The following is a 13,725-nucleotide window of genomic DNA, read 5'->3' as shown; positions in this document are numbered from 1 at the left end:
AGAATGACATTGTACTTCCTGGAATAACTAATTATTACCAGAGGAAGGAATTCATATCTATGCCTTACAAGAACTTTCACTTTATTTCTTTTTTGAAGTGGAGTTTTGCTCTTGTTGCCTAGGCTGGAGTGCAATGGTACGATCTCGGCTCACCACAACCTCTGCCTCCCGGGTTCAAGCAATTCTCCTGCCTCAGCCTCTCAAGTAGCTGGGATTACAGGCGCCCACCACCACGCCCGGCTGATTTTGTATTTTTAGAAGAGATGGGATTTCTCCATGTTGGTCAGGCTGGTCTCAAACTCCCGACCTCAGGTGATCCGTGTACCTCGGCCTCCCAAAGTGCTGGGATCACAGGCGTGAGCCACCACCCCCAGCCAGTCATGCCTGTTATACAGGGAACAGAGGCCTAAAAGGTTGGCTGCCAAGGCTGCGCAGCAAGTGCCTATGGGAGCTGGTTTGGGGCCCTGGCAGCCTGACTTAAAAGCTGGTGCTCTCCAGGACATAATAGGCGAGTAACTGATACTTCTTAAAATGAGGAGGAAATGGTGCTCAGTTATCTCAAATGAATCTGACAGAATATGCGCCCTTTCGTCCACAATTCAATGTGGATGTTGAAAGGAGATGTGCCTTCTTCCACAAGATAGCTGGCCTAATCTCTTCCAATGTAACACTGTCATAGGTAAAGGGGACCTTGTGGATGAAAGGCTACTCGGGAGACCTGGCCGCCCCCTACAACGCGTGCTGAGTGATTGGATCCCAGCTGCTTTCATGGCCATTCTTCTCGGATGCTTGGGATCGTTTGCAGATCACCTGTTAGCTAATAACAGACCAATGTTGCCTTTCTTAGGTGTGGTAATCTCACTGCCGTTAAAAGAATGTCCTTATTTCCAGGAGATTCATGATGAAATTCTGGGGATGAAATAGGTTGCTGGAGCTTATCTGTAAATAGATCACCCAGAAGTATTTTTTTTTTAAGACCAAGTCTCATTCTGTTGTCCAGGCTGGGGTGCAGTGGTGTGATCTCAGCTCACTGCAAACTCTGCCTCCCGGGTTCAAGCTATTCTCGTGCCTCAGCCCCCTGAGTAGCTGGGACTACAGGTGTGAGCCACCACGCCTGTCTAATTTTTGTATTTTTAGTAGAGATGGGGATTTCACCATGTTGGCCAGCTTGATCTCAAACTCCTGACCTCAGGTGATCCACCCGCCTTGGCCTCCCAAAGTTCTAGGATGACAGGCATGAGCCACCGCGCTCGGCCAGTATTTTTTATGTGTACAAAAAAGAGTGCTGAGGTTCCAAGTGAAGGGTAGGGAAGTGTGCATTTTGCGATTCAACTTTTCTATACATTTGGACTTTTTTTAAATGAAAATATGAGAAAATGTTCAGTGATGAATATATAAACTCAAGGTAGTATATCCATACAATGGAGTATTTTTAAGCCATTAAAAAAGAAACAAGTACTGATGGGCCTCGTGAACATTGCGCAGAGTGAAGGAAGCCAGACACACAAGGCTCCAGTTGTGTGATTCCATTGATGTGGAATGCCCAGAAGAGGCGAGTCCACAGAGACTGGAAGTAGATTAAGGGTTGCCAGGGGCCAGGAGAGGGGCGTGGGAGTGACTTAAAGGGAACAGGAGTTCCTGTTGGTGTGATGAGAATGTGGACTTGGGTGGCAGTGATGGATGTACATCTCTGAATATACTAAACACTACTGAATTGTACACTTTTACAGGGTAAATTTTTTTGGTATGTGAATCATAGTGAAAAAATATTTGAGGGGAAAAGTGCCCTTATGCCAGGGTGCTTCCCTGTGACCAGGTGGCAGGTCACCGTCCTGGTGCCGCTGCTTCATAGCAGGAGGCCTGGCTGGGGACCCTGAGGTGTGCAGGCCTGAAGCACTCTCTGCTATGCCCCAGGCGAGGGTTACATTGTCCTGGTTTGGTCCTTCTCATGGAGAGGAAGCCTATTTGTACTTTTAAGGTGCTTTTTATGGTTCTTTGTCACTTGCCTCTTCATCTCCCAGGTAGAGCCTCTGGGAAACCTGATAGGAGAGACCATGGGGTGAGGCTGCGTGGCTTTGAGAAGGAGGCCTCGCTGGTGTCTTTAGAGGGTGTGTGAGCCGTGGGTCCAAGGGAGATGTGTGTTCATGTAAATCATGTCAACCCCGAATCTTCCCCCAGTGCCGCACCTCTTTCAAAAGTCACCGTCATTCTTGGTGGGTGGATTATTTGAAATAGTGTCCTGAAAGAAGAAAATCTTATGTTACGGATAAACAGAGCAAATGATGCATTTTTTTTTCCAGAGGAGAAACTGACACTTCACTTTAAGGAATTCTTCTGTCAGCCAACTGTTTGGTGTGCTGTACACAATTCTATTCTTTTAGCTTTTCTTCTCCAAATTGATTTTGGTGGCATCATTTGACCAGTCATGTGAAAACCTTGTTTGCCCTTGGTAGGGCATGTGGCTGCTGCTCACACGGTGATGCCACGCAGCCGATGGGCAGGGAGGCTGTGGCCTGCCCGCCCGGGGCGGGGAAGCATGTGAGGGCCTTCACAGCAGCCAGCTTCCCTTGGTACAGAAATGCCTACTGTGTGGTTATTTAGGGCTTCGTAATTTTGGTTTATAAAGTAGTTTTGATGGATTACTCGAAGAGTTGAAACAAACTGACCACCACAATTACACAGGAAATGAGGATGATGGCATTTTAAGGTTAGGATTTTCCCAGACTAATCAAATGCTGATTTTCTCATGCTTCACCTGAAGAGGACATAGATCTGAGACTCTGGGAAGGGGTGTGCAGTGTCACTGTGGGTAATAGGAAGGTCCAAGTGAGACCGTGGGGAGGTGTGTGCGGTGTCACTGCGGGGAAGGGGAAGGTCCGAGTGAGACTCTGGGAAGGGGTGTGCAGTGTCACTGTGGGTAATAGGAAGGTCCGAGTGAGACCGTGGGGAGGTGTGTGCGGTGTCACTGTGGGGAATGGGAAGGTCCGAGCCAGACCGTGGGGAGGTGTGTGCAGTGTCACTGTGGGTAAGGGGAAGGTCCGAGCGAGACTGTGGGGAGGTGCGTGCAGTGTCACTGCAGGGAATGGGAAGGTCCGAGCGAGACCGTGGGGAGGTGTGTGCGGTGTCACTGTGGGTAATAGGAAGGTCCGAGTGAGACCGTGGGGAGGGGTGTGCAGTGTCACTGTGGGTAATAGGAAGGTCCGAGTGAGACCGTGGGGAGGTGTGTGCGGTGTCACTGTGGGGAATGGGAAGGTCCGAGCGAGACCGTGGGGAGGTGTGTGCGGTGTCACTGTGGGGCATGGGAAGGTCCGAGCGAGACTGTGGGGAGGTGCGTGCAGTGTCACTGTGGGGAATGGAAAGATTGAGTGCATTTCAGTTATGAAATCATTTGTGCCTCTATTAAGTTTAGATATTATGTTTACTGGCCTGTTTTATGCTTGTAAAAAATTACTTTTTGTTTGTTTGTTTTCACACTTCTAGTTTTGTTTTCTCGGTGACCATTTCTCTGCTCACATTTTTCATTTTTCTTCCTGGTCTGTGTCTAGTATAGCATGAGAATGGGTGTCCATTGTTGAGCAGTATTTCAACGCATTGTGTCCTAGTGAAGAAGTGTCTTAGATGTCTAAGAAGTTCTCACCTCAAACTCTTTATTCAGTAGAGATGTCTGCATTTGGTCTAGGACGTCTATTCATTATTGCCATAGATAGGAGAAGAGTTTAAACTCTTGAAAACGTGATTTTCTTTTAAACGTAGGTTTTTAGTTTGAAGTGGTGTTACTATGTATAATTAATTACCTATCACCACAGTAGCCATGCTCGATCATTCAGACTTCGAACAAGTCTCTTTTTGAGGAGCACACAATTTTTTTTTCTTTTGCTTTATTTCCTTTAGAGAGAAGCACACAATTTTAACTATAAATTTTACACCTCTGATTTAATCTTTAAAAAATAGAGCTTCAAATACCGTATGAAATATATGACTGCTAAAAAGATGCACGTGCTTATTGCATACCGTATCTGTTTTTTTCTTTTGAGACAGGGCCTCTGTCGTGGAGGCTGGAGTGTGGTGGTGCCATCCACAGCTCACCGCCACCTCCTCCCCAGTTCAAGGGATCCTCCCATCTCAGCCTTGCAAGTAGCTGGGACTATAGGCACACGCCACCACACCTGGCTGATGTTTGTAACTTTTTGTAGAGATGGGGATCTCTCTGTGTTCCCAGGCTGGTCTCAAACTCCTAGACCCAGGTGGTCTGCCTGCCCTGGCTTCCCAAAGTGCTGGGATTCCAGACCTGAGCCACCATGCCCAGCCATAATTGGTTGTTTTGGCCCCATTGAGAATTTGTTATTCAGTAGAGCAGATTTTTCTGTGGATCCAGAAACTAGATCTATTATTGGAATAAGAATTTTCTAACTCTTTCATAACCTGTGACTTAAGAATGAGACAGTAGAAGTTTTATAAGACAGCAAGAGAGTCTTTTTATGAGATCCAGTATCAGCCTCTCATAAGTTTGTTAAAAATAAATTTATGAAATGAAACTCACTAGAAATGTCTCTGTCTAGTACAGGGTTCATTTGCACCGTATCTTATGTAGAGGTAAAAATCCAGGTGGGCAGAGAAGGCTTCTGGTGTGTCTGCCCCCAGATGACCAGTTCCCAGCACTTGGGCTTCATTGAAGTAGCCTGGTGAACTGCATAAGCCTAGATGTTGTGTGATTACCTCAGTGCTTTTGTTTGCGTCTAGGAAGTCAGTGATTTTTGAGCCTTTTGGAAATCCCACCCTTATCAGAATTTCTCCCATTCCATGAATAGCCTGTCTAATCTAAAAATAGCATGTGGTTTTATCCTTAGTCTGTAATTTCCTCTTTGCTTCACGTTTACCAAGATCTCTGATTCTCAGGAGACCAGATACAGTTGGCGTGGGTGGTGGCTTGGCCTCACTGAACAAATGTCGCCTGCAGTGTTTCTCTTTGGGGCTAAGCATATTTGCGCGGTGCCGCATGGTACCCACATGTAGCTCAGGAAGGCATGGAGCTTTATAACATTGGTTCTAAAACTTACCTGTGAGTAGAAGTTACCTGGGAAGTTGCTTGAAACGCAGATTCCTGGACCTGGGCCCCAGAGACGGTGATTCAGTAGGTCTGGAGCGTGGGTTCTGTGACTCTCTGTTTTTTTTTTTTCCTTTTTGAGACGGAGTTTCGCTCTTGTTACTCAGGTGCGGTGGCACGATCTCGGCTCACTGCAACCTCCATCTCCTGGATTCAAGCGATTCTCCTGCCTCAGCCTCCCAAGTAGCTGGGATTACAGGTGCCCACCACCACGCCTGGCTAATTTTTGTATTTTTAGTAAAGACAGGGTTTCACCATGTTGGCCAGGCTGGTCTCAAACTCCATACCTCAAGTGATCCACCCGCCTTGGCCTCCCAAAGTGCTGGGATTATAGATGTGAGCCACCACGCCCAGCCGACTCTATTTTTAAAGAGCATTCCAGGTAATTCCAAGGCAAGTGGTTCAGATACTTAGAAAAATTCTATAGTAGGTGGTCCACATAATCGGAAAAACTCTCTAGGATTTGTTGGGATGTAGTACAATTAAGTGAAACCTACCCCGCTCCTGTAGTAATTAAAAGTGTGGGGTATGTTTTTTGTCGAGATCCGTGAATGTTTCTGTAAACACCATTTTGATTGTGTTGCACTTCTTAAAGGTTGTGGTGACAACGGTAATTTTAACCACTTGACTGTGTATGTTTTTCATCCTTGAAGACTGTCATATATTTTCAAGTGTCTTTCCTCCCTGTTATCTTAGGTTAAAGATCGAGGTCCGGAAGCCACTAGGAGATTTTTTAATTGGTTTTATTGGAGCATTAACCTGGGAGCGATCCTGTCGTTAGGTGGCATTGCCTATATTCAGCAGAACATCAGCTTTGTCACTGGTTATGCGATCCCCACTGTCTGCGTCGGCCTTGCTTTTGTGGTCTTCCTCTGTGGTCAGAGCGTTTTCATCACCAAGCCTCCTGATGGCAGTGCCTTCACCGACATGTTCAAGATACTGACGTATTCCTGCTGTTCCCAGAAGCGAAGTGGAGAGGGCCAGAGTAGTGGGTAAGCACTTAATTCTTATTTCAAGCTGTTTGATAGGACTTTATCGATCTCTTTATTAACATCCTAGCTTAGGTTTGTTGTGTGCTTATTGTGTGCTGGGCCTGGGCTGAGGGTTTGCTTGTCTTCTCTCCTTTAACATTGCATTTCCCCAAGGAGGCGGGTGCGGTCTTATTATCCCATCCTAAAGACAGGCCAGTGGCCTGATTCCAGAGCTCATGCTTTAACCCCACATTGCACTTTCTCTCACTGCTAGTGTAGACGGAAGCTCCTTTAGTGCCAGATTATAAAGGTAGAAATGTGTGGAGAGCATCGAGGAGACAGAAGACATGCTTTATACATGTTTCTTTTTATTTTAAAAACTTTGAAATACATTTGAATGAAAAACTAAGCAGTTGCTTATGCTGTCAGTACCTGTCTTTGCTCTTTAAAAAGTAAGCCACTGCCTCTCACCCGAAGGTCAGCATGGGCTCCATCATTCAGCGGTCAGGTCTGTCACTCTGACAGGAAGATGCAATAGCAGAATGGCGAGATGCACTGAGGGTAACCAGATGATCTCATGGGACTTACCCGGCGTTAGCACCAAAGTCCCATGAACTGGGGTGTTAAAACAGAAAGGCCTGTGTCCTCAGAACCCCTCCAAGTCACTGACCAACGATGACTCATGTTTGGTTGGTGATGTTTGATGCCAGTTAATAAAGTCCAGAACTTAAGCCCGAGAAAAGAACTCAGAAATTTTTGTGTTATTCTTGATTGAGGAATAATTTGCAGGTAGTAAAATTTACCCCTCATATCTGTACAGTTCTGTGAATTATGACAAACTTACTCAGGTTGTGTAACCACCAGTGCAGTCAAGGCATAGATTGTTTCCATCATTCCGGAGAAGGCTCTGGGAACTTTTGTAGTCATTCCTCTCGTGGAATGTTTTGATCAACATAGAAATGCCTGGTGACTGCTGGTTGGGAGGCTGATGACTCAGCCATCGGAGTGTCCTGTGTCTCCGAGCCATGCAGCCCGCTGTGGCACGGCACGGGTTGCTGGACCTTCTTCTGTAGGCCCACTCACACATCTGCCTCCCTCCGGCTTGTCTGTGTTTGTCTTACTGATGCGCTTGGAGCCATAGCCAGTGTGTCTAATATTCCTTCCACGTGGTAGATTGAAACTGCACCAAAATGGCCCTGTGCGCCTACTTCTTTGCTCCTGAACATCTCTGGTTTCTCCAGCTGTCCCTGTGTGGAGTCATGGCAGATCTCACCAGTCTAGATGACCTGTTGGAAATGCTGGCGGGTCATTGTGGCATTCAGACACATAATTCAAAACTGCAAATGGTGGGACCACACTGAAGAATTTTTAGTAATTAAAGTACAGGAGGCTGAGGTGGGAGCATCACGTGAGCCCAGCAGGTCAGGTCAAGGCTGCAGTGAGCCATGATTGCACACCGCACTCCAGCCTGGGTGACAAAATGAGACCCTGTCTCAAAAAAAAAAAAAAAAAAAAAATTTTAAGTAGCCCCGTCTTAGCTGACACTAGTCTTTTGCCAGGGCCTTATTTGATTAGACAAAAGCAGTGTTTCAGATCCTAGAAGTCTTTTTCAGGAACAACCCTTCAAGTTTTAGTATCGGTGTGGGTGGTAGCCCATAGACATTTCTGCAAGAGAACAGCATTGTTTTGTGGACATACTTGGGTTTTAATGCACAAATGGCAGCATGGAGTGGGTTTGGAGTTACTTTTACTTAGGAAACTAATTTCCTCTTAGGATTGTCTTTGAAAGTCTTCTTGGGCAAAAATAAGGGGAAAAAGCAGGGGTTAGCTTACAGAAAAGTTGGTGGTCTGAGGAATTCTCAGATTCTGCTGTTTGTATGAACTGGCTCTGTAACCTTGGGCAGGTTACTGGTCTTGTGAAGCCCAGCTTTCCTTTTTGTACAGCAGAGATGGATTCATCTCATGGCATCACTATGAGGCCTGAGCATGGTGATGTGTGCAAGGCCCTCAGCAGGGTGCCAGGCACACGATAAGGGCCCTGTCAGTGGTGACCACTGTGACGAGGGTGCCTTAAAAAAGTTGGGCCTCCAACGCCTGAGGAAGCATGACATACCCAGCATTTTACAGTCGTGACACTTAGTTTCATCTGGCCCAATCTCAGTTTCCGTCCAGGGCGATCTGTGTCTTGAAGATAATGCAGTACTCGCTATTAAATGAGAAATGAAGGCACATTTGTTCAATTCATCAGGCCAGGGTAGAAATGGTTCTACAGCTTTTTGAGATACATACTTCTTTGGGAATCCGTGAGAACCAGTGGACTCTCTTCCTGGAGAATACAAACACGTACGTGTGGCCTTCACAGAGACTTGGGCACAGGCGTCCTGAAACGAGCTTGTCACCTTTTGTGGGGAGGAGCAGAGGGCTCTTGTGGGTGTTCGGGTGTCACTTGTGCCCATGGCTTCATGTTGGACCCTTGTGTGTTGCAAAATAGTGCACCTAACAATATGTATAGCCCAGTAAAACTTCAGATGCATATTGATTTCACAGCTTTTAAATATTTTAATTATGTAAAGCTAAATATAACCAGTAACCTATGTGAATAATGCTTTGTGTGAAAATGAATTTGTTGTTTGTTGTTTAAATGTTTTTAGTGAAACTTATTTAATATCATGTGGTAAACCACTGATAGTATCTGTATTAGGTACAAAAGGACTTTTAATTTCCTTTATGAAAAAAAGTAGTACTTGAAGAAGTTAATGTTTTCAAGTGAAAGTATTTATAATGTCTTTGGAATTTATTTTCACTTTTGGGTGTTTTTGTTTCTGATTATTTTCCCCCACTAGACTAAGTCCGTAAGGACAGGAGCTCTCTCCTTTAGCCCCCAGGTAGAGCAATGCAAGACCTGCAGCAGGTACTCAATCAGTATTTGTTGAATCGAACTTAGTTTTCTTGTCCAAAATTTGGCTAAAATATTAAGTTATAGTTTTCAGCGCTTTTATTTTTCCCCACTCTGAATGTCCAGACTTAAAATGTTGGCTTTATAAGATAAAGAATTTAAAATACTGGCACCATAGTAAAATGGGACTTGAGTTAATAAACTAGAAAACTGACAGGTGCCATTTCTGTTGGCTTCCCACAGTTAAACACAGTCTAACTCTCTCCTGGTACTTCTTGGCTTTAGAGAAAAGTGTGCACTTTGTTTTCCCATTTTACCCCTGAGGTCCTTGGTGCCTGTTCCCCATTAGAGTGTTTTGGCGCTGGGAGAGAGTGCGGAGCTGTCTCATGGGGCCTGTTCATCTTCTAAATAATGAAGCGGGCCCAGAGGGAGTAAGTGAAACTCGTTAGTACAAGTACCTGGGAATGCCAGGTCCACGTTCCTGCTATGACCCGCAGATATGAGGGCAATGGCAGGGAGTGGAGGGGTAGTGGTGTCCTGCAGGGTCAGGGCCTCAGGCTGTAAAGCCAAGACTGCCTGGGTCCAAGTCCTGGCCATACCTCAGGCAGCCTTCTCACTCTCTGTGCCCAGGCATCTTCCTCTGTGCAATGGGGTCCTGAAGAGTTTTAACACCACATGGTTAATGAGGGAGGACGTAGGGACGCGGTGCACTGGGCACTCCCCATTTCCTGCTGTCCTGGGACAGAGCCAGGGACATCCTCCTGTCATCACCACCAGCACTGCCCTCCCCCTCAGCTCTTCCTTAACCCAAGAGCTGACAGCTTTCCTCCGAGAATAGAACCCTGCCTCTGTCCTGCCAGTGACTCAGTTTAAACCAGCAGGGTTTTATTCACAGCATTGGTATTGGCCGTCAGGTCTTGATGTTTGATAAATTAGCTGATTAAAAATTCACACAATCCAGTGCAGTTTTTCATATGCTATCCAGTGACGTAGCTGATGTCCTTCCCAGTGTCGGTGGAGCTGCAGACTCTCCCCACGCGGAGACTGCTGAGCCGGCAGCTGCACTGGGGCTGAGCTCAGCCATGGTTCAGACTGTCATCACAGATCTTCCGGCCACGCTAGAATTACAGTAGCCCAATTGCACTTTGACTAGAAAGTCCCTTTGTCAGCTGTTTCAGTACATTCTGTGACATTTAGAAATAATTCAGGTAGCTGTGTTGGGTGTGTACAATTAGTAAGTGATGGAATGAGTTGAAGCAGATTTGATACAGTGAGCTGGTTTCTTACCTCCAAACTTAATTTGTGACCAAATAATTGATTGCTGGGAGGGGAAGAAAACTAATTCCTTCATTTTATTTCCCAAAGTGAAGGCATTGGAGTCTTTCAGCAATCTTCTAAACAAAGTCTGTTTGATTCATGTAAGATGTCTCATGGAGGGCCATTTACAGAAGAGAAAGTGGAAGATGTGAAAGCTCTGGTCAAGATTGTCCCTGTTTTCTTGGCTTTGATACCTTACTGGACAGTGTATTTCCAAGTGAGTGGTGACAAACAGGTTTAATTTCCTTTATCTTCCTATGAAGTCTTAGCCTAGCACTTGTTTTGGCCATGTTTAAAGTAGTTAGGACTAGGTTATTTTTTTTTCCGTGAGTCTACAGAATCCTGGCATTTTTGGTTTTAGTTATGGAGTCATTTTGGCTGCTTTAACTATGTTTAAAGCCTCTCTGAAAAAGAAGCTGAGAACAGGTATGCTTCTGGTTTTTCCAGGCCCCTCTTGTTAATGTAATTTCTCCTTTGGATAACTGGCTGTTCTTTTTCAAAATTGATCTCCAGAGGACTTTACAGTGACCAAATCATTGACCTGTCTGTTTTCAAACTTGAGCCGTTGTCTGTTTCTGGGAGTCACTACTGTCGCATCTCAGAGCCTAGTTTAGGGGAGGGGCAGGATGCTTAGAGTGTTTGAGGGCACAGTTGGTTCACATATAATGATACTGTTTTTTATACCTAGATGCAGACAACGTATGTTTTACAGAGTCTTCATTTGAGGATTCCAGAAATTTCAAATATTACAACCACTCCTCACACGGTAAGAACAATTGTAATGATCTCAAAATTGTCATTTTGGGCTTATATAATAAATGAATTCCTTCTACCAACTGTAAATGTCTTATAAATGTTAACAGCACCAACAAAAACCTTTGTTATTGAAATAGAGTTTTTACTTATTTTAGAGAATATTTTTTTGTTGGTTGTATCATTTACTAGATTAGGTTGACTGACATCAGTTCAATGTTACTTAGTATTTTTCACCTGATTATTTTCCCCTCAAAGCACAGAAAAGCAAATGCAGATTCATTTAGAAAGGAAGCTTTTCCCAGTTCCGTTGTCCCTAAACTGAAGAGGTTGTACCTTGTGGAGAGGAACTGTTCTTTACATGCGTTTCTCCCATTGAGATGTTGGTTCTCCAGATGAGTGGTGTATTGCGGGGAGTAAACGCCTCCTCCCGTGTTTCACCCCAGCTCCCTGCAGCCTGGCTGACCATGTTTGATGCTGTGCTCATCCTCCTGCTCATCCCTGTGAAGGACAAACTGGTGGATCCCATTTTGAGAAGAAATGGCCTGCTCCCGTCCTCCCTGAAGAGGATCGCCGTGGGCATGTTCTTTGTCATGTGCTCGGCCTTTGCTGCAGGTAGGAGGCGTTCTGCCCCGTTCCTCCCCAGGCCCCACTTCGGCAGCTGTGGATTCAGAACATAGGGTTGACGCCCGGCCATGCCCCAGGTTGTTCAGGAAGTGCGTGTCTGTGAAAGAGGATGTGGATCAGTTATTTCACAGCACTAATCCTTTATTTTAAACTTTAAAATAAGTTGAAGATTATTTTCCTAAGGATATGTCAGTTTTCTTCTGGTACTAAAACCAATGGGTTGCTCTGAAAAGAGACTTTTGGACTGAGTTAAAGGGAGGTTTTTCTCTACCTTCTGGTTTAGAATTAGGCTGTTGAATGCTGAACAGATGAATTTGTGTAAATTAAAGGTACTGTATCATTCTCGAGGATGAGAATTCCACCTTCAGATTACTAACCTTTGGTTTATTAACAAGTGTCAGGGTGTCTGTGAGTCCTTTGAATTTTTAATGTAAAATTCTGTGTGCATTTTTCTGGTGACAAAAATGTTTCTAGATTGTTATAGGCTCATGGGCAGCATCTCCTCCCCCTACAAATAAACCTCATAAGAACGAATGCCTAAGTCTCTAAACTCAGATGAGGAGAGTTATCCTTTTGAGGGTTTGCATTCTGTTTTCATAATTTGTATGTGCTGAAATAAGTTGTTTATCCTTTGCTGATAAAGCTGGGTATCGCTGACTTTCTCAGTTATTTTGGAGTTCTCCCTTCATTAATATTTGAAAATTGTTGAATGATAAAACAGCTTAGTTATATAATAAGAAAAGTTGATATTCTTGAACCAGCTGTATATTTTCTGCTGTTATGAGGAATTCAGTGTTAAGCACTGCTGAAATGGAATTTAATATTCTCAAACAATGCTGCCTTCATAGCAGCCTTCACCTACTTTTGCCAGACTGAACATATTGATATAGTACTTAATAGATTTAAAGAAATTAGTCCCTGGGCTTAAGAAATCTCTATTCTAGAGACTGGGACATTTTAGAAGACTATTGCATTTTCTTTTGTTCAAATAGATAATTAAAGTGAGGTTGTGTCTGAGTGAAGTTTTGCTGTGTGCCTTCTTTATAATTCAGCTTCTCTTCCAGAGCTGTGGCACATGGGGAAAGAAGCATAGGCAGAGAAGAACTGAATTACCGCAGGGCTCTAGCTGCAGGCTGCAGTTCAGCAGAGTGCACACGCAGAAGGGCTGTCTGCAGGAAGTCTTTGCCCTGGAGACTGTGTCTGCCTGTCTGTCCTACCTCCCTAACGCGCAGGCTCAGCTTTGGCCTCAGACCTCTCTCCCCCTGGGGCTGGAGTGCCTTCTCTGTGCTCCATCACCACACTGGTTGATGCCAAGGAAGGAAGTCCTCATTCCCTCCCTGTGGGAAAGGAGATCTCCTTGGTTTCTGGAGGCTTTTCCAGTAAATACTTGGTTTGGGCTTCTTTCCTAACATCCTCTCTTTCAGTTTCATAAATGGCTGAATCACTTCTGTGGGCTGCCTTGAGAGCCATGCAGGCCACTCTGGTGGTTTCTATACGTGTTTGTGCAGGATACAAGTGCCAGACCAGTCACTGTTGAGATTTCCCCATTGGGCTCCCTCAGTCCTGTCTTTAAAAAGCGCTAGCAGGCCGGGCACGGTGGCTCACACCTGTCATCCCAGTACTTTGGGAGGCCAAGGCGGGTGGATCACAAGGTCAGGAGTTTGAGACCAGGCTGACCAATGTGGTGAAACTCTGTCTCTACTAAAAGTACAAAAATTAGCTGGCCATGGTGGCAGGCGCCTGTAGTCCCAGCTACTCGGGAGACTGAGGCAGGAGAATCACTTGAACCCGGGAGGCGGAGGTTGCAGTGAGCTGAGATTGCGCCACTGCACTCCAGCCTGGCGACAGAGCGAGACTCCATCTCAAAAAAAAGAAAAAAAAAGTGCTAGCAAAATCCACAATAGATCAAGTCTAGCACTTTCTGACCAGAGTCAGACAGCCTCTGCACAGTGCTTGCCTTCTTACTGAGTGCTGGCGCCCGTGGTGAGGCATGGGCTCTGACCTGGTGTGACTGCAGCAGCACCAGAGCCTCTGAATTGGTGACACAGAAGTGGAAA

At 45.3% G+C, this 13,725-nt stretch overlaps 1 protein-coding gene across 1 annotated transcript in view; it reads left to right on the top strand.

The window, feature by feature from the left end:
- Positions 1-13,725, top strand: part of SLC15A4 (solute carrier family 15 member 4) — a 32,927-nt gene that overhangs the window by 3,680 nt on the left and 15,522 nt on the right. The window contains exons 2-5 of the mRNA XM_008005213.3: positions 5,801-6,096; positions 10,337-10,505; positions 10,977-11,054; positions 11,488-11,656. Of these exons, the coding sequence (XP_008003404.3) occupies positions 5,801-6,096; positions 10,337-10,505; positions 10,977-11,054; positions 11,488-11,656 (712 nt within the window). The remainder of the gene's footprint in view (positions 1-5,800; positions 6,097-10,336; positions 10,506-10,976; positions 11,055-11,487; positions 11,657-13,725) is intronic.

Source organism: Chlorocebus sabaeus, chromosome 11 (assembly GCF_047675955.1).
Source record: "Chlorocebus sabaeus isolate Y175 chromosome 11, mChlSab1.0.hap1, whole genome shotgun sequence".
NCBI classification, from domain to species: Eukaryota; Metazoa; Chordata; class Mammalia; order Primates; family Cercopithecidae; genus Chlorocebus; species Chlorocebus sabaeus.
The sequence above is the reverse complement of the archived record's forward strand: the minus strand, read 5'-3'. Positions and strand labels throughout refer to the sequence as shown.